Source organism: Drosophila albomicans, chromosome 2R (assembly GCF_009650485.2).
Source record: "Drosophila albomicans strain 15112-1751.03 chromosome 2R, ASM965048v2, whole genome shotgun sequence".
Lineage (NCBI taxonomy): Eukaryota > Metazoa > Arthropoda > Insecta > Diptera > Drosophilidae > Drosophila > Drosophila albomicans.
In genome coordinates this window covers 34,125,406-34,151,371 of record NC_047631.2, presented here as the reverse complement: position 1 = coordinate 34,151,371, position 25,966 = coordinate 34,125,406, and the positions used below count along the sequence as shown (strand labels likewise).

The following is a 25,966-nucleotide window of genomic DNA, read 5'->3' as shown; positions in this document are numbered from 1 at the left end:
ATCAGAATCTCTTTTAAAAACAGTTGTCAGCAACGGGGATTGACTCAAGATAGTACTGAATGAATATTAAACTTGCTATAAATTCAAGTTGCAATTGCGAATTTATTCAGTTTAATTCTTTCTTTCTATAACAATAACTTCTCCAAGAATGTCGCGCTTGTTTGCTTTGCTCCTGGTTATCCTATTGGTCAGCTTTCCTTGCTTAATCATTGCTCAGGACGATGTCCCGGATGTTTCCCTGCGCTGGGATATTGTACGAAAAGGTGAATTAGTTAGGATATGTTATGGATAACCTTATAAACTTTTCTTATTGCCTGATTTACTTCTCTAGCTGTGTGTCTGAAGAGAGCCAAGTATGGCAAGTGCGGAGGTCACCGCAAAATGTGGTATTATGACATTTATAAAAAACAGTGCAGTACGTTTACCTACTCCAACTGCGGGGGCAACACCAATCGCTTCTTCTCCAAAGAAGAGTGCGAGGACTATTGTGTTTCATCGGCAATGGAACAATTAAAGAAAAAAGTATAATTAAAATAGTAATGATATTAAAAACTTTTAAGATATAAATGATTAAAGATATAGTTGTAGATAAGTATAAAGATTGTTTAATTTGAAAAAATTATTCAGATGGCTTATAGATACATTAAAGATAGATAGATAGTTTTATGCAAAGCGAAAGATTGCTTAATTCCGAAAAAGATTTTCAGATGGTTCATTCACACTTCAAAGAAAGATACATTTTTAATCTTTTGTAAATACATATGTATATAATCAAAATAGTAATGATAAGATATACAAACATAGTTTTATGCAAAATGTTTAACGGGTATTTCACAGTCTATTACACTCAACATTAGCTGTATTTGGTATTCTATGGTATATTTTGAATGTAGTAGTATATCTCTATATCAAATATTGCCTTAGGTATATTTTAGTATTTTTTCGAACTTGTTTTGCTTCTCATGAAAATGTCCAACGGGTATTTCACAGTCTATCACACTGTATAGCTATATTTGGTATTCTATGGTATATTTTGAAAGTAGTAGTATATCAATATACCAAATATTGCCTATTCAGATGGTTCATTGACACTTTAAAGTCAAATGGTATTCTTTAGCAAATATATAAGCAATTACCTCTACAAACTTTTAAGTTTTTGTTTTCTAACTAAAAGCGAAAGTTGTAAGTGTTCTAATGAGTTGATTTGCTGATTAGGAAACACATTTCCATTACCTCTAATTTCGCGGTATATAAGAAAACTGTCGAAGCGGAAAATACGCAGTTCCTAAATTCAGTTCGAAATGAAAGAGCTCTTGGGTATAGTATTGTGCATGTGGGCGTTGTCCCTGATATGCGTTCGGTCGAATGAAAAGGAATACGCAATCAACTTAATGCTACGAGCACGTGAGTCTTAATACTGTAACGCTCTCCTACGTTCTTCCACTTTAAAGTCAACCCGTACTCGTATTTGCAGGCATCTGCAATGCCAAGCCAGAGTACGGTCATTGCAAAGGTCACACGGAACTGTGGTATTTCCACCCCAGGCACAATCGCTGTGAGATATTTGTTCACTCGAATTGTGGTGGGAATCGCAATCGATTCTACGACGAGGACCACTGCATTAACTTTTGCAGGGAAAGAATATTGGGATATTAGCTATACAAATACGATACAAATATACAAGTGCCATAACGATATTGTGAATAAAGCACTTCCCCCATGAGCAGAGCGAGTGAGTTGCACAGAGAGATTGGGGGAATCGCTAGCGTTTCGGCGACTCGCCAGATGCGCGATTTTATTGACGAACGGCGATTTTTGGTACAATTTCCAGCAGGCGCGCAGCACACGCAGCAAGGGGGGAGGGCGGCGGCGACGCTGACGCTGACGGCAATAGCTTTCGATGACACGTGAAGAGCAGCACAGCGAATGCTTGCTGTCTCGCTCAATTATGGATACACATTTATTTGTGCTCGTATTTTTGCTCGTTTTCACAAGGGCTGGGCAAACATTGCGCTGCTTGCTCACTCTCGTAACAGGGGCACAGCATCGACGACAGCGTCGCTTGTTTGTTTGTGTGTTGCTGGCAGTCAAAGCGAAAGCTCGCCGAAAGTTTCGTGCGATGCATGTGTGCGTGTGTCGGTGTGTGTCGAAATGTGTATACACAGAAATATGTGTGTAACGTTGTCAGCTGTGAAAGCTTTCGAGTGAGCTTCCCTCAGACAATTGGCAATTGGCTTTCGTTATTCGGCAATGCGAAATCAAAGAATAAAGTCACGCAATTTCAATTACAAGTGTGCTATCTCCGTCTCTGTCTCACTCTTTGAATTTATAGCATAGGAAAGCGTAATAATAATAATAGTACTTGTAATAATGAAATTGTGATAAGCTGTGTGCACGCTAGCGAGTTGCACAGAAATAATTTAAACCGTTAAACGAAACGCAAGAGGCGGCAGCATCACACACTCGTCGTCATTCTGGCTGCTCGCATCAAACAACCAGACATCTCTCGCATGTCCATCCATCCATCCCTCTCACTCTTCCACATTCCCCATTTCCATTGCCATTCGCAGTCGCGTTGCCAACTATTGCGCTATCGTGTTGTCGCTTGGCAACATTTGACGCACGCCGCAACTTATTGCTGGCAACATTAGCGAGAGTCCAACTCGACGTTGCGAGGCCTGGAGCTCTGCGCTTTGGTGTTTGCCAATTAATATTCGTATGATCAAATGCTTAACGCATTTAGCCTTATAAAAACCAACAAGACGCACTCCAAGAGAGAAAAAAAACCGGCTTGCGGTCAATTTGTGTAAATGATCTGCGTTCTGTACTCGACTCGGAGTCCGAGTTGCAGATGGAGCTGCAGATGGAACGTTGCAAGTTATGGCAGAGGCCTGTGGGAAAGTGCGGCCTAATTGACATGAGGCGTTTAACTGCAGCACTGACCCCGGTCTGTGGCATATTAGAGTTGCAGAGTTGCAGATGGAGCAGAAGATAGCTAGTGTCAAAGAGATAGAGATAGCGAGACATTTAATTACAGACAACTTGAATTTATTTATGCATTTATTTAGTAATAGTAATCGTATTTGTTCTTCTTCTCCTCCTCCTTCTTCTTCTTCTTGTTAGTTTTGTGTGTTTAAAGTTTATTTAAATTGTTTTTTTCATTTATTGGGTTGTAGTATATTTTTGATAAACTTGTTTATGCAATTTGACGAAGACAAATCAGGTTTACAGGTTTCCATTTAGGTTTTATTTTTCTTTTTTGTTTTTTTTTTTTAATTTTTTCGGTAAACATGTTTATTTTTTATATCTTTTTTTCATTCATTTGTATTTGTGTTGTTGTTGTTGGGGTTTTTGTTCGATTTTGCTATATTTATTTATGCATAGTTTGCTATTAAATTTCATTAGTTATGCGCTAGCCTGTCTGGGTAAATGTTATATATATTTATCGTATGTTTGGGGTTTGTATAGATATAGTTTATGCGAATAACAAACTTTGCAGAGAATGCACAATTACATAGTATTATTAGTCAATTTATTTGTTCTTCTTCTTCTTATGGATAGGTACTTCTTATTATGAACATTTCTTGTACCATAAAGCAGGCTAACATTTAAAGCATTTGCACACATCGATAGAAAATTTCGAGAATTGAAATAAATTATGATAAGTTAATCAATAATTATGAGTTAAAACAAATGACAAACAACAACAAGGCTTTGCCTCAAATTAATTACCAAGAAAAAACAACTAAAGGACTAGCTTAAAACATTTGAAAACTTTTCTAGAAGATGCCTCGAATTATTGATAGTTTATTTTGTAAGCACAATTTGCTTATAACTTTCGCTTGCGTTGTATTTTACTTTGATTAGAGTTTAGCATTCGATTTACATAGATATATAATATATTTTGTAGATTTTTGTGTTAAATGTATGTTTGATTTATTTAAAATTATATAACAACACGTTGAATAATTGTGCTTCCTTCGTTCACTTCTCGCTTGTATATAGCCAATTTGTAATATTTCTCATTAATAGTATACATTTATATATAAATATTTATTCGATATATCGATATGAATTTTCCATTGCTTTCGAAACGCAGCAATTAATTTCCGATTCGTCAACATCAATAAAATTGTTTATATGCCAATATGCCCATACTCGTAATTTGTCAATATTTTTATAATAAATTTCTTTCGATTCGATAGTTAGTCGGATATAGCTAAAATTGTCTAAAACATTCATACAATATTATCAAGTATAATTAAATGCAATTGCGAAGATTAAATGCATTATTTGCGCTTCAAATGATTGATGATTGATGATGCTTCATGATTGACTGGGAGTTCATGTCATTTCACGTCATTTAAAAAATTGTGCCTTTAAAAGTCTTTGTTCGTTTTGATCGTTACAAATAAATAATAAAAACTCTGTATAAAAGTCAAATGCGCAAGGACTAGGAGACTAGGATACAAGGATTATCATTAGAAGCTGCTCCGACTAGAGCTTGAACAGCGCTCCGTAGTTGGTCAAGCAAAAGAGTTTGGCGCACAGACTGCGACTCCGACTGTGACTGCGACTCCTAGCAATCGATCTGTTGGCCAAAGTCTGGCTGGCCAGCAATTGTTGTTGTTTCTGTTGTTGTTGGGCCTCGGCGGTGGCCAGCTCGTGGCTCTATTTGCTGCCACCGCCAGCGCCGCAGAATTCGCCCTGGAGCATACCGTTGTCGAGGAGAAGGGCGGGGGTTGTGGCGATGCCATCCCTTAATGCCAGCTGATAGGCCACCTCAAAGGCCTGACCTAAAGTGAGGATGATCTCGCTGGCCAAGTCCTAAAGTAAAACAATGACAAGTAAGAAATTTACAGTTTTAATAAAGGCAAAATATTGCGGTATCATTTTCAAAATATACCGAAAATACTAACAAATACTAAAAATATACCAAATGGTATGTTTGGTATGTCGATATAGTACACCATTCAAAATATACCACAGACGACACAATGTGCCAGATTGTCAGCTATCTGATCGCAACCAAATTCTCAGGAATCATAACTACTATAGTTATTATTATATATACCAACTCTAGCTTTAAAATTACGCATGTTATTCGATTTTTTTGATTTGCGGGGGCGGAAGTGGGCGTGGCAAAAATTTGAAACAAACTTGATCTGCGTGCAAACATAACAAATGCTGTCGAAAAAAGATTATAGCTCTATCTTCTATAGTCTCTGAGATCTAAGTGTTCATACGGACGGACGGACAGACGGACATGGCTATATCGTCTAGGCTGTTAACGCTGATCAAGAATATCTATACTTTATAGGGTCAGAGATGCCTCCTTCTATCTGTTACATACATTTCCTGCCGGCACAAAGTTATAATACTCTTCTACCCTATGGGTAGCGGGTATAACAATGATGAGGTCTCTTTAAAGAGAGTAAACTTCTCTTCACTTACCGTACTAGGCACCAGGAACACGTGGCAATAGTGCATGTCCAGCTCCTTGGTGATGTAGGCAAAGTGCCGCAGATCCTCGGAGTCCTGGCAGGCACAGTTGATGTTCTGTATTTCGTGCTCGCAAATAATGCGCTGCAATCGAAGAGAGATTAGTAGGGAATTTTCTTAATTGCTGTTTTGTTGCAACCAACCTTGCTTGCCACATCGATGAACTCCACGCCGCGGTGGCAAATGGCCAGCGTGAGTGGCGCGCCCTGCTTGGCAATCTCTTCTTGTCCCTCGCCGGAGCAGGCCTTCAGCTTCTGTATGGACTTCTTGGTGGACTCGGTGCCACGCAGTTCTTTCACAACCGTTGAGCCGAGGTACTGTCAAGTTGAGGAGTATTTAAGTGTGTTTAAATGGAAGAATTGCTTCTTAGACTCACCTGAACCTCGTATTTGATGTTCTCGTTGAGGAGAGTTTGCGCCGAGTGACGCCATTGAGTGGAGCGCATGCTGGCAGGCAATCCCAGCAGCAGCTCCGAGGGAGCACGTATCTGCAGCGGGGCAGTTGCCGTCTTCTGCACCGCAGCCAAGGGAGGTGGTGGAGCAGGGCTGTTTAAAAGAGAAAATTAGGGAGGTTACTAAATTGTTCAAAATCTACTGTCATTTGCCTGCATTTCATTGCGACATTTCGCATTACCTCTATAGAGGTATGAGGATTAGGAATTCAGTTTCATTTGACAAGGTAATAAGGAAAATATAATGTTGGTTTTTAGTGGATTAGAAGAAGACCTCCAATGTAATTCACTGATGGAATTTTGAGAAAAAATATAATTCATAAATTCATGAATTCCTATTATTTGCCAAAAGAATGAAGGAACGAAAGTTTGGCTAATATGAATAGAAGTGAATTTGTATTTTCGTCATCAACTCACCGATTCTTGCGGTACCCTGTGATGGAGTTGCGATGTGGCAACGCATTTGTGTTTGCTGTAGGTGCTTGATGGTTACCGGAGCTCGAAGCAGGTGCAACTGAAGTCGCCTCCTTGTTGCCATTCGTTGTCATCTTGTTAGTTTCGTTGTTCTCGGCCAGCGGCGTTTTCTGCGACTTGGACTCGCGCATCTGGCGAATGTAAGCCAGGGATTGCAGGATGCGTCGTCGATGTCCCAGCTTGTTGATCTCCAGCACCGTTTGCAGTTCCACATCCCACACGCCGCACACGCTCTCGATGGTGTTGTACAAATGTTTGCTAAGGGAAGAGATGTGGTTAGGAGCGTTAAGAGTATTGATTCCGATGGCTGAACTCACTTGAAGAACTCGAGGTACTCGGGTAAAGAGATGCTGTGCAGCCACTGCTGCAGGCTGGCCACGCCTTGTTGTTTGTTCTCCTGCTGTGTTTTCAGGGGCACCTGAGGCAGAAACTCCGCTGGCGGTAAAGTCTCTACAAAACGCAGCAGCTTGGCGGCATCGCGTTCCGGAATGTGAAGCAGCGGAATGTCCGGCTCCTCGAACACATTGCGCTAGAAGGATCTCGGTGAAAACTCAGTCAAGGAGGTTGAAGACTTCTCACTTACCACAAACTTGTAGTTATCGTAACCGTTCTCAAAGAGAATCCGCTCCAAGTGCAACAATCCTGCATTACGCAGTCTGACGGCCAACTCGCGACGCTCGGGCAGCACCTCGAGATCCTCAAAGTCCAGCTCAATATCGTGGGTGGGCGTGATGTTGGTGTTGAGAATGCCGCTGCCAAAGTTCTCAATGATCTCGGAGATCTTCTTCCGCGCCTCCTCCGCATTGAACGGACTCAGCAGATTCAGCGAGTTGCGCGCTATCGACTGTCCGCTGATCGGAGACTTTGCTGGCGACTTGCCAGGAGATCTCGCTGGAGATCTGGCTGCTGACTTCGCCGGCGACTTCTCACTGGCCACTTTAGTCGGACCATTCGCATTGCCATTCGTCTCCAGCTTAATCTCCGCACTCTGCTGCGTCGGCGTCGTCGGCGGCTTCACAAATTTGCGCTCCGGCACCTGAGGTTTGGTGGCGATGGGTGGACGCATGATACGAGGCACCTCCTGCTGCGTCTGTTCCTGCCCCTTGTGCGTCTGCGTGGCTCCCTTTAGTAAACCAGCGAATGGCACATCGCTGACAAACTCCTCCACGTAGTCCGTGGATAGCGAGAGACTGTGATCCGAGCACGAGATGCTGGAGCTCAAGGAGCCCGACGAGGGAGCCGGACAGCGAGGCACCACGGTCACCGTGTCATCGTAATCATAGCCTGGTGTGCTCAGGGTGGGCAACAGCTTCGATGGCGATGAGCCCGTCTCGATCATCAGCTGCTGCGCCGCCTGCAGTTGCAGCAGTGCCGAACGACGTTTGTACTCCTGGCTCAGCGGACGAATGCGCTCGTGAATGGTGCGCTCCGCCTGGCTGGAGCTGGGAGGCGGATGATCCGGGGTCGGTGGTTGCTTGTAGTGCGTGGGACTGCTCGGGATTTGCTGCTTAGGATCACAGTTCTGCTCGCCGACCTCTGATTTATCCGCCACATTTAGTGAGCTTTGAGAGAGAGAGAAGAATTGAACTAAGGATCAACAGAGAAGATTGAAAGATTCGGTACTCACCAGCTGTTGCGATTGCGTTTGAGTTTGCGATTGGGATTATACGATTTGAGTGTAGCATTCTCGCAGGACTTGAGCAGCTCCTTGGACAGCTTGGTTGAGGCGCTGCGCTGCGCTGGAATCGGACGCTTCATCGAGTTGGTGGTGGGAGCAGGAGATTCTCCACTCGAGTTCTGCACGCTTGTCTCGCTGTTCAGCTCCGAGCTGCTGCACTGACGATCCAGCATGTCATCTAAGGGGAAGAGAAGGAAAGGGATTAAATGACTAATATAAATAGAGAGAGAGTACAAAGATTACTCACTGCTGGAACTGAGATTCATGCCACCCGTCACCGCTGATCGCGTGCTCTGTCTGGCGCTGGCGTAGAGTCGATCGCTGCGCTGTCGCTCCCTCAGCTGCGTCTCGTCGAAGCTCATGCCGCCAACGCTGCCGTGACTCTGATGCGAATACGGGCTGTCGGTGGGTGGCGGACGTCGTCGCTGCTGTTGACCTTGTCCCTGACCCTGCGCTGTGCCCTGACTCGATGGCGAGCTGTAGCTGAATTGCTGCCCAGGTCCAGCGTGCGTTGGCGACACTGAAAGATTGCGACGTGGCGGCTTCTTAGGAGGTCCGCTGGGTGCAAAGGTGCTCATCTGCAGCGGCTGATTGCCTGTTCCTGTTCCGGTAGAGCAGCGGGAACGCGGCGACACAGAGGCTGGCTCGAAGCTGCTCAGCGAGGACGAAGGACTCACGCTGTAGCCACCGCCAATGTCACTGCAAGACAAAAAAGTTTAGTAAAGTGAATAGAAATCATTATTCTGAACTCACTTTTGTATGTGCAGCGGCGAATGCGCATTGAGTTCCTGATAGAATCTGTCCTCGGGCTGGAGAGCGCTGTCCAGCGACTTACCGCCATTGTAATGAGCTCCATTCCCAGCGCTAAGTCTCTGCTTGCTGTAGCCGGACTGTTGCATCGAGTGTGAGTGGTTCAGCAAGTGATTGTTGGAGTTGAAGTGATAATGATTGTAGCTGTTGTGCTGTTGTGATTGCGGCTGGTTGCCGCCCTGGCTGCCACGCCCCGAGCTTGAGTGTTGGCGATAGATGACTTCGTCACCGTCATCTGTCTCCATTTGGTGACGAAAATCTATCAAGAGAAGAGTTGCATGTATTTATATTGGATTGCAGTGAAACGCTTATGCACTGCGATTATTGCGTATACGCAATGTCAAACAGTTATATAAAATGACACATCTGGACTGTGACCACAGAGAGTGGTCATTAAAGCTGTGCCAATAGATTACATATACATATAAATCATATATAAGTCAACTAGTGTAATCAGCGCTCAGAGTTCCGATCTGACAGATGTGTCAGCATTTTATGGGAAATAATCGCATGCAAGTGCGTGTTGTTTTCTGATAGTAGTTCTTCAGAATTATAATTGCTCTGATTGTTATGTGAATTAAAGTTGTTCTACAAACATTTTTTTATCTGTTCATTATGAACTTACTTCGTTCGCTTCATTACGTATACGCAATGTGGGTGTACTTGAATTATATATTAATAATATGAATCACTGTGAATTAAGCTGAATAGTAACTGCTGAAATTGATTAACTGATCTGTGGAAAATACTTCTCTTTATTTTATATTCTAAGTTTACTTTGTGGTTCCATTATGTATACGCAATGTTGGTGTGCTTGAATACTATTTTCAGAAAATAAATCGCTGAGAATTAAGTTAAATAGTGACTCTGATGTTGTTTAATTGATCTGCATGAAAATACTGCATTATATAATGAGTTGAGTTTGTTAACGTTAAGTATACGCAATGTTGACTTTTGTTGGATTTGGAATATGCAATTAGATTTATATAACTTCATAACTAATCTGTCTTTATACATACTTGCATTTCGTTTTATATGTTTACTATGACATTACTTAATAGTTTTCATATTACGTATACGTAATGTTGATGTAGTATATGGAATGAGCAATTTTACTTTTATCTATTTTAAAGCTATTTTAATATAACGAACTACTTTATAGAAGAATATGAAATGTCTTCTAGCGATCTTTTTAATATTCCTCTATTTAAGACAATGAAGTTTGTATATATTACGCATACGTACTGTTAATCACTGCGATTATGTGCTTAGTCACGTGTGGTGGAAACTCTCGTAGTATATCCAGAGCTGTGCGTCCCTCGTTGTCGGTGGCAGACAGATCGATGCCAGCACGAAGAAGAGTACGTACAACATTCTCCTTGCCACACAGCGCTGCCTCATGGAGCGCAGTGCCCGAGGGCGTCAGAAGATTCACAGAGACGCCAGCGGCGAGCAGCACATCGACCACATTCTTGTGGCCATTGCGACTGGCCAGATGCAGGCAGGTGTGCGGAAAGATGTGGCGACTGGGCGACGATGGCGACGACGGCGAAGGCGTCGCACTCTCCACAGCCGCTGTGCTGAGATGCGAGATCAGTTCGGGATGCGCACGAATCAACATTTGCACAGCCTGCAGACGTCCGTACTGGGCAGCGAGATCAAGCGGCGTCTCACCGCGAGAGTTGCGCATATTGGGATCCGCATCGTGGGAGAGCAGCAAAGCCAAAGCTCCCGTGTGTCCATGCTGTGCGGCACAGTGCAACGGCGTCTCCTGCTCAATGGTCTGCAGATTGGCGTTGGCCGGACGATAAGGTTGCGTGAGCAGCAGCCGAACAATGTCCGTCTCGCCTGCCCAGGCAGCCAGATGCAACGGAGAAGATCCCCGCGAGTCGGGCAGATTCGTAGAAGCTTCGTGGGCGAGCAGCAGTCTCACAATATCCTCGTGTCCATTGAGGCAGGCATGATGCAGCGCGGAATATCCTCCGCTGTCCTGCACATTGACGCCAGTGCGTCGCAGGCTTGCCAAGGGACCGGCTCGCTTGCCCTTTTGCGAGAGCACCTTCTCGATGTGGCTGATGTTGCCATTGCGCGCTGCCTCCAGAAACTCCTGATCCTTGCCCATGTCTGCAAATGCGTTGAGACCATTAATGGCAGCTCTTAGAAAGTGATTTAATCGCCTTTGAAAGGCGAGTTGATTTTGCTCAAAACGAATTATGACTGCGAAGTGTGCTTCATTAAAACGCCGTTGGCTTTGTGGCTTTTTAGCTTGGGTCGCCTTTTAGCCCTAATGACTTTTGCAGCGACATCCCTCACACACATTCAATGCTTCCAATGCCTGCTTCCTATCTCTCGTTCGAAGGGAATAACAGCAGAAAAAATCACACAATAAGACACCCGGCCAGGCGTAAAAGGTCCTGTGGGTGGGAGGCAAAGGCAGAGGCAGAGGCTGAGGCTGAAGTGCCTCTGAGTCTGCCGCTGATGAAGTGCTTTTTACGAGTCTACGCCGGAATTATCTGTGAGCATCTTTGGCGCCTACCATGGGCCAAAGCTGCCAAATAATTGAGAGTAGGCACTGGAGTTGAAGGGTTGACATTCCCAATAAGTGTGACAGATTTAGTGCAGTAGCAGAAATCCTTAGAAGTGAAAGATTATTGGCTATACTTTTCTAATAAATGTAAATGAAAGTAAATAATTTAAAGAAAAAGAATTAACTTAACAAAGGTTTACTTAATTCGAGATATATGCAACTCCGGAACACTATTCAATTCAAATTTGAATTTAGCACCTTAATAGCATTTTCTTTATGTGAACGTTAATGCAATAAGTGGCAATTAGACTTTCATTTATCAGCGTTTTCTTGATTTATGTAATAAGTGTAAACTAGAATTTCCCAAGCAAATGCAATGAACTTGAAGTGAATTAAATTTTGATGACTTAATGCTCCCCATTGTACCGTTTAGCGGGTGGTGGCTGCCATTTGATATCGCTCAATGGGGACCTAAAACTGAAAGCATGCTGTCTGTTCATGAGGCAGCTTGTCCGTCTGTCCGTCTGTCTGTCCGCTTGTCACTTGGACTTCAATGAGATAAATACAAGACTGCAACAGATAATCACCTGCTTACACACGCGCCCTTACTCACGTACACCCTTCTTGAACGCACACGCGCCAACTTCCCCACACACACACACACGCACACACACTCAGAGGAGTCGCACTCTTATTGTGCTACTACAGGATTCAACAAAAGGTAGGTTAGGCACGTCCTTAGGGCAACCGAGAGAAGGTTTGCGAGAACTGCAGAGAGAGAGAGAGAGCGAGTTTCATTGAGAGTGTGCGTTACTCCACAAACTGAGAGAGAGAGAGGTAGAGAGAGAGAGAGAGCAAGTGTGACTGTGACTCTGATTGCGACTGTGACTTGTGTCCTGCCGCGCCCACCATCCACCAAGGACTGCCTTCACCTCTTTCCCTCTTCCTTTCCCATTCCCTTTGCCACCTCCTGAATGTGACATTTTTTGCATGCAAAACTCTGAGTGGAGCGGGAGGAAAGGCAACTGTTTGTCTATGCAAAGAAAGCCAAATACAAAGGCAACGGAAATTGAAGCACATTATAAACGAATTGACGCTGTCAGAACAGAAAGAGCGACAACCACAACAAGCCACAGTCAGAGCAGAAGAAGCATGTCAATTGGCTGGCTTCACGCTTATGAATTTATAGTGTCCAACATAATTGGGTCAAAGGATATTGACCCGCTCGCGACGCCAAGCAAAGTGAATGCTCCTGCGCTTGAGGAAGATGATGAGAAGGCGGAGGATGTAGAAGAGGATGTAAGTCTGTGACTGTTTCGCTGTTGGCAAATAGCCAGACGGACAGACAGACGGACGGACGGACGGACGGGCGGATGGATGAAGCGTGTGTACATATGGGAAAGTCGGTTCAATTTCCCAGACGACAGTTTGTCTGGGACGCATTTCCTGTTTGTTCATCCATTTGTTAAATTCGAGCCGGGAAATTGATGAAAATTGTTTGAGAAAAGTTGTTGTGCAAAGGCAATTTGATAGCTCGTTTGTTATTCACACTTTTTTCGCTTGTGACTCTGCTCTGAGTGCTGCTGCTGCACTCGAAAGGCGTGTACTTCCATATACACACACACACAGATACACACACACACACACATTCACTCTGGGAGCTACTTCACAGATACATTTTCTGACTGCAAGTGAACAATTCGTGTTTAGTTACCTTTTTTTTTTGCGTTGAGTTCACTCTTTTCTTTTTTTTTTTTCTTAACTATATTTATTTGTATAACTATTTTGTAGTTGTCGTTGTTGTTGTATTTGCTATACGTATTTGTGTGTGTGCGTGCTTGTAACTTTTCACTTCCGTTCGTTCGTTGAACGTTAACGTATTCACGTCTTCTTTTTTAATTTAATAAATTTCATTTCATTCGCTTGCCGCGCGCCGTCTGCGTCTCTCTTTGCCGTTCCCGTTCCCCTTCGCGTTGCGTCTCCGTTTGACGTCTCCAGCACATTTCCATTTACGAAATGAATTTGCTACGCCCGCGTTTTGGCTCCGACTGACGACAACTGACGACACTGACTACGCTCGAGACTCCAGCTCGATACTGACTGCTGACTGCGACTGTAACTGCGACGCTGTCAGTCTCGTATGGGACTCTGGGCCTCGGCCTATGTCAGCCACAGCAGCAGTTCCGTAAGAAATTCTGCCACATATTTCACACACACACGCACTCAGCTCGCTCTCCGTGTTTCACGCTCCATTCTCCGTGCTCCATGCGCCGTGCACTTTGCTCTTGTGCAACGTACTCGTAGTACGCTAGTATCTGTATCTGCTGGGCGAAGGCGAAATGGGAGCCAATGAAAGTTGTAGATACAAATACGAAACAATAAGTTTCGGCTACGCTTTGCTTTTGCTTTGCTCAGCGCTTTCACTTGATTGTTTTGCTTCTGCTGTCGCTTCTCCATGCGGGCCAAAGAGCGTCCACCGAGAGATGACAAAGATAGAAGAGAGAGCGGCGGGAGAGAGTGTGGCAGACAGAGAATAGCTGCTGTCTGCTTCATTTGTGTTTATTTACGCTATAGTATGCTTTTGTTTACGTATTTTCATGTGCAAAACTGACACTCTCAGCGAGTCAGATAGAGGGAGAGAGAGTGCGAGACACGTTGTTGTAAAAATAGTATCAACTTTTCACTTAGTTGTCATCATGGACAAAGAATGTGGCAAAGGGAACACGCCTTAGTTGCACCACTGACATTCTAAAGATACAAAACTATCTGGCGCCGAGCGTCGTCAATCTCTCGCTGATGCATGCCAAAGAATTCTACAGATCGCTGCAAATCGTTGTATATATGATATAGTCGCAATGTTATTTATAAACCCGTGCTAAATGCATCGGAATCCAGGCAAAAGTCGTTTCATTTACTTTATCGTGACTATAAATTAAGACAGACATTAAAATTTGCTAATTGAACGAAATATCAATATATTTACTTCTATAGTATTATTTTCATAAGGGAATAAATAACTTGAATACTAAAATATTGCATTAGGTTACCATTACTGTATGTATTTTGTTTCTTACTTATTAATTTATATTCACTTCTATCATCTGTGACATGAATCAATTGCATATAGAACAAAAAAATGTAATAAATACTAAAACATTGCATTATCTAACTAACTTAACTAGGTATTGCTTTAGAGAATATCGCATGGTTAACTTTTTAATTTTGTATGTTATTCATTTATATTTATGTATATCAAATGAAACATTGGATAAAGTAGTAAATAACCGAATGAGTACTAAAACATTGTATTAGGTTGCCAAATCCATTACAGGGTATCTCGAGGTATACTATTTTGTTTATTTTATTCATTCATAGCTGTTTAGATTATATGTAATATGGATTAATACAAGTATTTCATAAAGTTGTTAATGACTTAATGCATTATAGAGTATCTCGTAGTTTATTATTCTATTTCTCATTTAATCATTTTCATTTTTTATACCATTTGCAACATTTAACATTTCTAGTATTGTATAAAATAATGAATACTTCAACTAGGTAATTTATTACAGGGTATCTTGTGGTGCTACCACCTTTACTATGTTTTACTAATTTTAATAAAATTACATCATCTATAATTCGAAATATTTCTAATATTACAAAAAATAATAAATAACTTAAATAGAGAGCGAATTACTGGATATCTTTTGGTGTACTATCTTAATTTATTTAAACGAAATATTTGTAGTATTATATAAAATGGTAAACAATTTAACTATACACAATTTAACTATACATTAGAAGGTATCTCGTAGTCTAGCACTTTATCTTACAGCTAATACCTAAGCTGTTGTTATTTGCTTTTCAATCTGTGCTTTACGTTTGTTGAGTGTTGAGTGCGGAGCATTGAGCTTGAAGCTTATCAATGCGCGCGCGCTCTCTCACCCGCACTCTCACTCTCACTTGGTCGCTCTCTTCGCTCTTCGCTTCGCTTTGCTCTCTCTCTCTCTCTCTCTCTCTGCGCTCTCTCATTACACATGCGCCGCGTTGTATTGTTTGTGTGCATCGCGAGAAGCATAAAGCTTTCTTATCAACTTTGCTGGGGCGTTGCGAGCGCAGCTTTTTGGTGGGGCGTGTGCAGCTTTTTACGAGTAGGTGAACAGCTGTTGATGATGATAAGCGTGACACGTTAACCCTTCGATGGGCCCCCTTTATAGTAAATGTCACACAGTCATCGCACCGCGGTTGCCATTGGACATGAATTATGGTTCGCATGACTGGCAACGTGACTCACTTGTGGCGCTGTTTGACCAGCGCCGTTGTGGGCGGACACATGCAGCTCAGTTTGTTGTTGTGTTGTGGCATGCAGCACAGAATAAAGACAGACAGACTGACGGAATAGGAATAGCAAATAGCAAAACATAGCGAAACAGACAGACGGCCAACACCTACGAGTGCTTTGGGCGACCCACCGCATGCTTGTTCGCATTCACATTCGAGTGCCACAAATGCCACAAATATGTGTAATTGACTTGAAAATGCGCCAAAGCAAATCAATCTGAGGCCCAAAACAACGAACAGCGAACAGCAAAACACAGCTAGAGTCCGCAGTTGGCGCTCAATTCGACCTCAAGTGCAGCGCGTGAACTCATTCTCATTCCTGGCCAGCAGTTGGACAAACCGAAGACCGAAAGACAGACGACTTGGCTGCAGTGTGATTGATGAATGTTGCATATTTTGGACGCAGCGGGACGTCGCAGCCGCCGCTGGCTGCCTCCATTGTGTGGCATTAATGAGACATTGGCCATTTGTTTGGCTGACAATGAACTGGACGAACGGACAGACAGACAGACGGACTGACAGACAGACAGACGGACGGACAGAAAGACGGATAGTAAGACGAGTCGACTGTTGGCTTTATAAATTGCACGCTTTAAATTGCCAGTTGCACTCAATGACGTTTCAATATGCCCAACTTGAAGTGGTAATTGCCAATTGCCAATCGCAACATTTGCATAGCTGATCGTAAATTTTTGTTGTATAGAAATTTCGTTGGCAGAGTGCGGCAATTAGAGGCGCATTATGTGTGCTGAGAGTTGAGAATTGAGTTTGGGTCTCCAGAGATTTAGTGGCAACTTGCAAACTTGCGAGTTGTGCCCGCGATTCTATTTATTACCATAAATAATTGTCAAAGGCAGGCAAAGTCAACTGATATACAACTTGTGGCCTGCCCTCTCTTCGGGTACTCACTCGTATTCATTTCAGTTTACGGCACACTTAAAAGGCTCTAAGCCGACGACGTCTCTGACTCCGACTCTGACTCTGACTATGGGCGCACCCCTGACGTCATTTCCAGCTGGGTGCAGCAACAACCAGAGCAACCAGAGCAACAGCAACCAGAGCAACGGCAACAACTTATGGCTGTTGCCCTGTACATTGCTCATAATAAAGTCATTAGAATGTGCGATACGAAATAGCTAAATATTCTCTAGCGGATCATGCCCGTAAGTTGGCTTAATTCACATACAGTTTCGGGGCGTTAATTGTTTAGTTCCGCTGCATTAGCTATGCAACATGTTGCTGTTGTAGTTGTTGCCATTTCTGGGCTGGTGCTGGGGGTGTGGTGTGTGAGCTCTTAAAACCAACTTCCGCACTAAACGAGTTCTTTGCTTATCAAGATTTTAATAAATATTCATTTATTACTTTAATCTATTTTAATATTTATTCTTTATACATATTGTTTCTAACTTTTACTTTAGCTCAACTTTCTTTAAAGCGCACTTTTTATAAGTTTATTCCTTTTTATTTCATCGTTCGTCTTAATTTTGTGTTTGAACAAAGCTTAAACCAAAGGAATAAGCAAATTTACTAATTGAAAGTTGACAATTATTTGTTATCTATTTTTGTTATTTGATTTTCTACAGTATATTTTTTACTTCCAACTATACTTAAGAAAGTTTTTCATTGTTTTTCTGTGCTTTTTTCATTGTTTTTGGCATTGCCTTGATGTTGTTGAATGAATTCTACAATATTTTGTATCCCTTTACGTCGCTTTGATGGATCGTTAACGTGATTGTCGTTTCCATATTCCATATTTTTATCATTTGTCTTCAGTTGTTTACTGTAACCATTTCTTAATTTTGTGTTCTGTTCATTACTAGAATCAAAATCATCAAATTCGTCATTGTTGTCAAAATCATCATCTTCAGCTTGGCCTTTCTTTTTTTTTGGTTTTTGTTTATTTCTAATTTTGCTTTGGTCTCCGAAAGGAGACTCGAAAGAGTCGTCCTTGTACTCGTCGGTATAATCACCTTTGTCCTTGTCTTCGTCTTCATCTTCATCTGTCTTTTGTTTTTCTTTTTCCTTTTTTTCGTCTGTGTTTTCTTTTGCGAGGTCGTCATCATCCTCATCCTTGCCTTCGTCTTCTTTTTCTTCGTTTTTCTCTTCTTTTTCCTTCTCTGAGACTTCTTTCGAGTCGTCTTTCTTTTCGTCGGTATGATCCCCTTTGTCTTTGTCTTCATCTTCCTTTTCTTTTTCTTTTTCTTTCTCGTCTCCTTTATCTTTGTCTTCCTCTTCGTCTTCCTCCTCGTAATCCTCCTCTTCCTCCTCTTCCTCTTCCTCGATTTCCTCGCCATACGAATCGTCAGGTTCAGTTTCCTTCGCCCTCACAAGACAATCCCTCGAGCAGTGCGAATAATCGCCGAATCGATTCGGATTTCCTCCGCAACCGCCGTATGTGAATAAGCTGCAAATGTTGGCGAAGGGATCGAAGCCATAGACCTGAAATTTGCCGTGACAAGGTCCCGGATCCACCAAGTACAAGCATTTCGCTACAAAAGGAGTGCACTTTAGCTCAACTCAGGGAATAATTATCCTTTGGACTCACGCTGCCTGACAAATGCCTTTCGCTTAAACGAATCACCTCTAACTCCCACGTAGAGAGTCAGAATAATACAGAACAAAACGCACCTCATTTCTCCGGAGGTTAAATCACAACTGATTTGGGGTTCAAGCTTCTCAACTAGCTTTTCAGCTCGCATTCTTCGGAAAGTCTGGTCATATAATTAACAAGTTGACTGAGGCTATAACTAAACAGCCAATAAAATAACCATAAAAGTTTACCGATCGGAAGCATTTACCCATTTCCCTTTACGAGCTGAGCCTCAATTCCCAGACTCACGGTATGTCAGTTGCTCCATAATCTATAGGTTCTGATGTATTGAATGATTGACTTGGACATGTTGCCATCAGACACTTGCTTACATCTCAGCCAGACAAAATGTTGCTAATGATGCACAGTGATTGCAAACTCGATTGCAGTTCATAACTGATTTGATCTGATCAAAGGAACCCATTTTCGTTGGGATGCAGAGTATCTTTGGGATGATTATTTCATACTTTCTTTTCGCTTCATTAATTGCAAAATAGTTAAAGTTGAACTCGAGTGAATCACTGTGCAAGTGGCCTGCTGGGATCCCTCATTGTTGGCCCGTCTCGTCATTGTCGCACGACTCACGACGGTGATAAATAATCATCAGTCCAACTGGCTAGCTGACTTCACTGATTGAATGACTGACTAAGTGAGTGAGTGAGTGAGCGAGTTGAGAGTAGATCAGGTCCAGAGTTCTGTTTGCCCTCAAAGCGAGCACTCGAACTCGAACTCAAAGTCGAACTCGGAGTTGTTCGCGTTCTCGTATGAGTTTCTAATTAAGCTTCGGCAATTGCAGGTTGACTCGTAATTGCATCAAGAGTAACGGCACTTGTTGCTGCTGTCGCAACTGATGTTGCTGCTGCCGCTGCTGTGGCTGCTGCTGCTGCTGGTAATGTTGGCCCAAGACCAAGCCCAGCAATCATTATTATCGCCATCGCTTGACTGCCTCGTTTTTGGGCAGTTTTAAGAAGGCAAACGACTCGAAAGGTAGCTGGCAAGCAGATAGCAACAGTTGGCAATGACATTTCAATGCATTTATGATGTTTATCTTGGGGCCATGCAAAGTGTCCCCTCTCTCTCCCCCTCTCTCTCCTCGGTTCTGCACCGATTTCGATAAATTGAGCACGTTTTATGTGAGGCAGGGCTTTATTTTATTTACGTTATCAAAACAACTTCATCATCATCCGCATGCTAAACTCATTGATCTGGCTGCTGGCCAGAATAGAATTTGATTTTGTGGCTCGCTTAATTGGCCCAAACCGACATGCAGGACATGCTTAGACATAGACTTGGTAATTTCAAATGAGCGCCAGCTGAAAAAAATAAAGCGAACAAAAGATGCCGCATGCTGCATGCCGCAGCTGCCACAGGGGGCAAGGCTTGGAGTCATAATTCATTTTGGGCCCCGTTGTGTCTGTGGCACACACAGATTTATTTTCGGCCCACTCGATTAGCATACAATTAGATTATATGAAACACTCATAAATATGTAACATATTCATAAATATTTCCAACATTTGTGAATAGCTCCTTTTGATTTTAGGGCCGAAACGAATATACGTAACTATTTGAATCGGAATTGGATTCGATTTAGCAAACTGCAGTCTGCAAAACTGCAGTTGGCAGTTTTCGGATTTTTTTTGGAAAGTTTTCTTTTGCAATGAGGCAAAGTTTACTGCTACACAGTGAGCATGTTGCCCGTTAAGTGCCATTAAACAGGCGACTGTGGCAGTGGCATTGTTGCCGCTGATGCTGCAGTTGCCGCTTTCTAAGAGAAGAAGAAAATGAAGCAGGTGCGCAATTGTCAATTTTCCTGCTGCTTTGCCAGCGAAATGCAGCGAGAGAGAGACAAAAAGAGACGCAACAAAAACAATGAATAACAAGCTGGCAACATTTGAAGCACACACGTGACGACAATTTAATACTCTCTAAAGTGTGCTTGTTACTAACTTTAATAGTTTAAGCTGGACTATGTAATTCATGGAATTTAATAAATAGAAAGAGTAGATAACATAGTAAGAAGAAGTTTGATTTATGTCATACTAATTGCTACTTAATTGGGATACATTTAAACTCGCTCAACTTTGTTGCCCTCTTGAATCAACCCTGCCCCAGTTAGTGTATTCGCAATCTCTGATTGTTTTCTGCACAGGTTTTTATCAGTCGCATATCGGCTTGACATAGACATAGTAAGTAGCTTTTGTTGCCCGTTGTCAGTTGCTGTTGCCGCTGTGGTTGCTGTTGTTGTTGTTGTTGCAGCAGCAACCGGCCTGCCGTTGTGACTGTGATTATTATGATTGTCCAGTCAAGCATGGACGATGCCCAAGCCCCCTCCTTCCCCTCTCCGCCCCTCTCTGCTGCCACTTCGAATGCAGCAGCCGCTGGCAATAATACGACGAGTATCGCATTATGATTTATGGCCTTTTTCCTAGCTAGATTTAGCGGCGGCGCTTGTTCTACCAGCTCACGTCTATCGACATCTCTCTCCGTCTCCCCCCTTTCTCTCTCTCTCGCTTAAACTGTCGCCGTGCACATAAAAGTATATTTCTCTTATATGTTTATTCATGTGCTATGCAATAATAACTATAATTTGCCTGATTTATGATTTGGTTTTGTGACATCAATTTGGCGTGCGACCAGCCACAGCATCAACCACAGCAACAACCACAGCAACAAACCACAGCAAAAGCCATTCCGAGTCTCTCAGCTGTGCAAGTTGTATCTGCATTTGAATATCAGATTATCGATGAAATACATTGTTATGCGCTGTGCCACAGACTCCTGTGCGCCAATCGATTGCCATAATGTAAACCATGTTAATAGCTGTATTTATCAAAGGATATGCACAATTATTTCTTTACGAATACAACATAGAAATGTTGAGGGAATGAGTTTAAGCAAAGTAATATTCAATTCGTTATAAACTATCTTAGTTTGGTACATTTGAAGTTATCTTTATGTTTATCTATGTTGATTTCTTTAAGCATGAAAAGCAAACAAGAAAGAAAGCTACATCGAGTGTGCTCGACTTTGAGATACCCGTTACCCATTTTAAATGGAAGTGAAATATATCAAATCTATATACTGTATATATACAAAATAGAGGTGGAGAACTATCGATTGTCTGCGCCATCAATAGTGCTTGATAGTTTCCATAAACTATCGACTATCGAAAGGAAAATCTATCGTCGATAGTTGTCGATAGTGCAGTAAAAGAAAATAATTTAATTAGTTTTTGAAATAATCCATATTTATTTAAAATATGAGAGTATGAAATTGGTTTTCCAATCTTTAGCTGATAATAATAAATAATTATTATTCGAATAATATGATTTTTTATTTTTTAGGTTTACCTTAACTGCTATTTATATATTTATTTCAACCAATAACCAACGCCTGATTGAAATGATTTGTTCTGCTTTGCTGAAAACCCTTTCCGACTCTACGGAGGCTGCAGGTAGGAAAAAAATATCAACCACTATCGACGATAGCGATTGACTACTATCGAGAGTGTGTGCCGCTATCGATAGCTTGTAGATGGTGGCCAACCATCGATAGTCCCGATAGTGCCATCGATAGTTCTCCACCTCTAATACAAAACACTAAAATATACCAAAGTCTACAAAAGTTTTTTAAACTCAGAATCTACTTTTGTATTTTACTGATATGCCGAATATTTATTTGTTTGCTTTAAGGAATGTATTTATTGCTATTGAACCTTTCCCTATAACAGTTAGAGTGTCGATGTAAAAGTACAATGTAATAATCAAATTCCTTCAATGTTTGTTATGCTGATCCCCGTCAGGCACAGCAACAGCAACAGCAATAACAACAGCAACGGCGACAGCGACAACAACGACAGCAACATTCAAGTAAATGCCATAAAAATATCAAATGTAATTGCGCTTGTCGATGTTCGATCTGCGGCTGGTCTGGTCTGACTTGGGCTGGCCTGGCCTGGGAAGCTCGATCAGACAATGCTCGTTATCGTGTGGTGTCTGCGATAAATTCCATAGATCATAATTTATGTGGACGCCGCTTAGAAGTCTTGACACAGATGACGCAGATCATGGGCATTTGATGGAGCCACGAACACGCGGTCGAACAAGTCTCTCTAGAGAGGTGCAAGTACTCCATGCAGCCTGTGGCAAGGAGTGTGGCACGGAGTTGGAAGGGGGCTGTATTGGCTGCGCCACCGCTGGATGTCACATAAAGTCGGCAAACTAATTTCCGCCGTATGCTAATTAAAAGTGCTAACGGCATGAATGCCATTGGGCAAATTGCAGCTAACCTGGGCACCGCATAGGGAGCGAAGCAGCAACAGCAGCAGCAAGTGGCTGATCGCAGCAAAGTTCTAGGAAGTGCAGCCGGCGGCACATGCTGCGATGCAAGGCGATGCGATGCCATGCCCAACCATCCAGCCAAGCAGCCAAAGCAAAGTCAAGCCAACCGCTCGCTCGTTTCGTTATGGTTTAAATGAGCAATTTAACAAGCAGACAGCAGCAGTTGCTGCTCTGGCTGCTGCTGTTGCTGCTGCTGCATGTGGAGTAAGAGATCAAAGATAGAAATCTCGGCAAGAAGCGGCAGACAGTGGCAAACAGGCACACGGCGCTGGCGGCTCTGTCGGTTAGGGTTATTGCTTGTTGTTGTCGTCGACTTAATAGCGGCGCTTGCCTCTGCTGTTGCTGCTGTTGCAACAGTTGCTGCTGCTGCTGCACTTGAAATTGAATCTGAAGGAAAATCGTGCACATTCTGAGGCGACACCGAGATGCGGAAACGGCAGCACAACAAGCACAGAAGCCGTTAGTTAAACTGCTGTTGCTGCTGCTGTTGTTGCTGTTGCTGCTGTTGCCGGCGGCCAGCGTCCAAGTGCAGCTGCATCCCCAAAGATCTCAGTTGCTGTTGCTGCTTTTGTTGTTGCCTCGAACCCTGCCCTTGTCGCCTGTCATAAAGGCAGCCCGGTTTCTTTATTTTTTGTTTGAGGCATATTAATTATTTTTTCGGGCTTTTGTCGTTGTTGCTGCTGTCGTTGTCGTTGTTGCTGCTGTTGTTGTTGTACGGCTGTGTTGCTCTTGGAGGATGTCTCTTGCACTTGGGCCTGGGCTGGGTTGTGGTCTGCAGCCTGCAGCCTGCAGCTGCTGCATGTGCCATGGTCAAAACGCCCGCCAGCGATATTTGGGCTGAAATTTCAGCTGTGGTTGCTGCTTGCGTTGCTTTTGGCTTTTGGCTTGCCTGCCGAATCGTGGCCTAGAGCATAGAGCAAAAAGCACACCAGCAATGAAATTTTTCGTACATGTTATTGTCCATGTCCCAGGTCCAGTGTTGCTGTTGCCGTCTCGCTCATTGCCCATTGCTCTGGGCAACTGGCAACTTGGCAACTTGGCAATTGGAGCCACCCATGGCGGGTTCAATCGAGTTTCGTTACAGTTTTGCTATGGACAGCAGGGGCATTGAGGGGGAGTCTCTCTCTGATCGTCTAGTTGTCTTTTAGCGTTTGGCATTTTCAATTTCATGTTTGTGTTGCTGTTGTTGCTGTTGTTGTTGCTGGGTTTCTGTGAAGCACGATAAGCATTTCTTTTGAATTCGTTTTGTTGAGGGCGTGTGCGGCTGCGGCTGTTGCTGTGGCTGCGATTGTGGCCAAAACAAAAACAGAAACAGAGAGAAAAAAAAAGAAGGCGGACAACAACAAAATCACAGTTACATCAAATTGTTAATTCGTTTCATTTTGCACCGGCTGCGACTGTTGTTGCTCAGCTGCTTTGTTGCTTTGTTGCTACCGTTGCTCCAAGCACTCGAATGGCCAAGACAACAACTTGAGGTCAATCGAAATAGTGCATAAAATCAATTGACAACTTTTTGTGTGCTCAAAAACACAAAAGAAACCGTTGAAGCTTCGATTCGCGATTCGTTCTGCGGCTGCAAAGCAATTGCCAATTGTCAATTGTCAATTGTCGACTCAGTCAATTGACGCATTATGGATGGTCAATCTATTAGCTGGGCGCGTACTTCATCACTCACTGTCAGCTTACCCTGCAGTTGATCTCACTCTGAGTGTTTCACTTCCATCGATATTTGCCTAGGCTTAAGTTATGAGCCAGACGGCAGATGTGCCATGGAATTTCCACATCAATTCCAATTGCCCCAGTGAAATTGGCAAAGAAAGCGAAGTCGAGTCGAGGCCTACGCCTGCAATCGGTAACCTAGTGCCGCAGCAATGTTGCTTTGCCAGCACCACCCACTGTTTTAATTAAGTCGAAATGCAAATGACTCGCTTGGGACGGGGGCGGTCTCAGATCGGACTGGGCTATGCGATTAATTGCGCAAAATTGGCGCGCCATTTTCATGCAAATGTGGCATGCTGCAAGTGAAAGCCACCACAGCTGTTGCTGTTGTCGTTGTGATTGCTGCTGCTGCCGGTGGCATCTTTATTTTTATGGTGCGCTCCTTTGATAAGCATCTCTCTCTCTCGCTTAGTTTTCCCGCTAAATTTGTGTTTCTTTCGCATCTCTGATCGAGTGCTGGGCCCAAATCACTTAACAATCAACAACAGCAACAGCAACAACCACACTAGCAACAACAATATCAACTACAGCTGCGACACTTTTGAAACTAGTTTGACAACGATGTTATGCACTGATCGATACAGGAATGGAAGCGAAGCTAAGCGAAGGGAAGGCAAACGAGGAGAGAAGAGGTGCCAAGTACTCGCTGCTCGCAGCCGCGTTAGATTAATTTCCAAAGGCTGTCATTAAAATTCCAGCGGGCTGCAATTTATATTTATGCCACACACATGCCAATGCAGCCCCCGATTGCGTTTACGTTCGCGTTGCGTTGCAATTTTTAATAAAAAAACAGCTTTATATTTATGATATCAGAATATGGCAATAGAAAGAGCAAGACAACACATTGAAGTAGAGACTGAGGTAGAGTCGGTGACGAAGTTGCAGTTGGAGTTAGAGACATTGACGACCACGCGCCACGCTCGTTAGGCCGTTTGAGAGATCAAGACAACATCATCAGAGCGACGAACAAACAGGCAACGGGCAACGTGCCACATGCAACACACATGCCGTGCAGCCTGCTGAAATTTGCATGACAAACTCAAACTCATCCATCAATCACAGAGCGTATTGCAGTTAGAGTTGGAGTTCGAGTCGGAGTTGGAGTTGCAGACGGAAACCCGTTGGAACCCCTCGGCCAAATAATTTCACTTTTAATTACAGCTAACAGTCTGCTGTGTGTTTGGAGTAGAAGCTAATCCCTCTCTATATAGTATTTATATCAATACAAAGCGCTGACGTCGCCGCTTAACGTAAATTTTCACTTGTCTTTTGCATAATATGGACAAGCTGCGATGCGATGCGTTGCCCGAGGCACGCCTGACTGGAGTTGGAGCTATAGAGTTGGGGCAGGCGGCGCCACAAAATCAATTTGCTGCCACGCACTGTGTTATCACCACAAAGAGATAGAGAGAGAGGGAGAGAGGTAGAGAAAGAGTTGTGCGTAGCGATGTGTTGCCAGACAACGTCAGACTTTGTCTTTTGGCTTCAGCGTCACCTGTCGTCGCTCGTTAGCGTCATCATAAATAATTTT

General features: G+C 43.1%; 4 protein-coding genes across 4 annotated transcripts; 2 read left to right on the top strand and 2 right to left on the bottom strand.

The window, feature by feature from the left end:
* Nucleotides 1-109: 109 nt before the first annotated feature.
* On the top strand, nucleotides 110-543 carry LOC117573909 (kappaPI-stichotoxin-Shd2a-like). Its single transcript, XM_034257417.2, has 2 exons — nucleotides 110-263; nucleotides 332-543. Exons 1-2 carry the CDS (start codon nucleotides 149-151, stop codon nucleotides 526-528), a joined length of 312 nt encoding a protein of 103 aa, XP_034113308.1. The 5' UTR covers nucleotides 110-148; the 3' UTR covers nucleotides 529-543.
* Nucleotides 544-1,290: 747 nt separating this feature from the next.
* Nucleotides 1,291-1,802, top strand: LOC117573910 (kunitz-type serine protease inhibitor 2-like). The gene is made up of 2 exons (XM_034257418.2): nucleotides 1,291-1,404; nucleotides 1,475-1,802. The coding sequence occupies exons 1-2, from the start codon at nucleotides 1,302-1,304 to the stop codon at nucleotides 1,654-1,656; spliced, it is 285 nt and encodes a 94-aa protein (XP_034113309.1). The 5' UTR covers nucleotides 1,291-1,301; the 3' UTR covers nucleotides 1,657-1,802.
* Nucleotides 1,803-4,045: 2,243 nt separating this feature from the next.
* On the bottom strand, nucleotides 4,046-13,565 carry LOC117573897 (ankyrin repeat and SAM domain-containing protein 1A). Its single transcript, XM_034257405.2, has 12 exons — nucleotides 13,157-13,565; nucleotides 10,161-11,039; nucleotides 8,859-9,174; nucleotides 8,353-8,804; nucleotides 8,055-8,283; nucleotides 7,011-7,989; nucleotides 6,745-6,956; nucleotides 6,371-6,685; nucleotides 5,879-6,047; nucleotides 5,646-5,819; nucleotides 5,455-5,586; nucleotides 4,046-4,827 (listed from the first exon to the last, which is right to left on the bottom strand). Exons 2-12 carry the CDS (start codon nucleotides 11,035-11,037, stop codon nucleotides 4,672-4,674), a joined length of 4,011 nt encoding a protein of 1,336 aa, XP_034113296.1. The 5' UTR covers nucleotides 11,038-11,039; nucleotides 13,157-13,565; the 3' UTR covers nucleotides 4,046-4,671.
* A 3,556-nt stretch (nucleotides 13,566-17,121) lies between these two features.
* LOC117573905 (myb-like protein X) lies at nucleotides 17,122-18,451 on the bottom strand. Its single transcript, XM_034257412.2, has 2 exons — nucleotides 18,329-18,451; nucleotides 17,122-18,272 (listed from the first exon to the last, which is right to left on the bottom strand). Exons 1-2 carry the CDS (start codon nucleotides 18,414-18,416, stop codon nucleotides 17,404-17,406), a joined length of 957 nt encoding a protein of 318 aa, XP_034113303.1. The 5' UTR covers nucleotides 18,417-18,451; the 3' UTR covers nucleotides 17,122-17,403.
* Nucleotides 18,452-25,966: the final 7,515 nt, after the last annotated feature.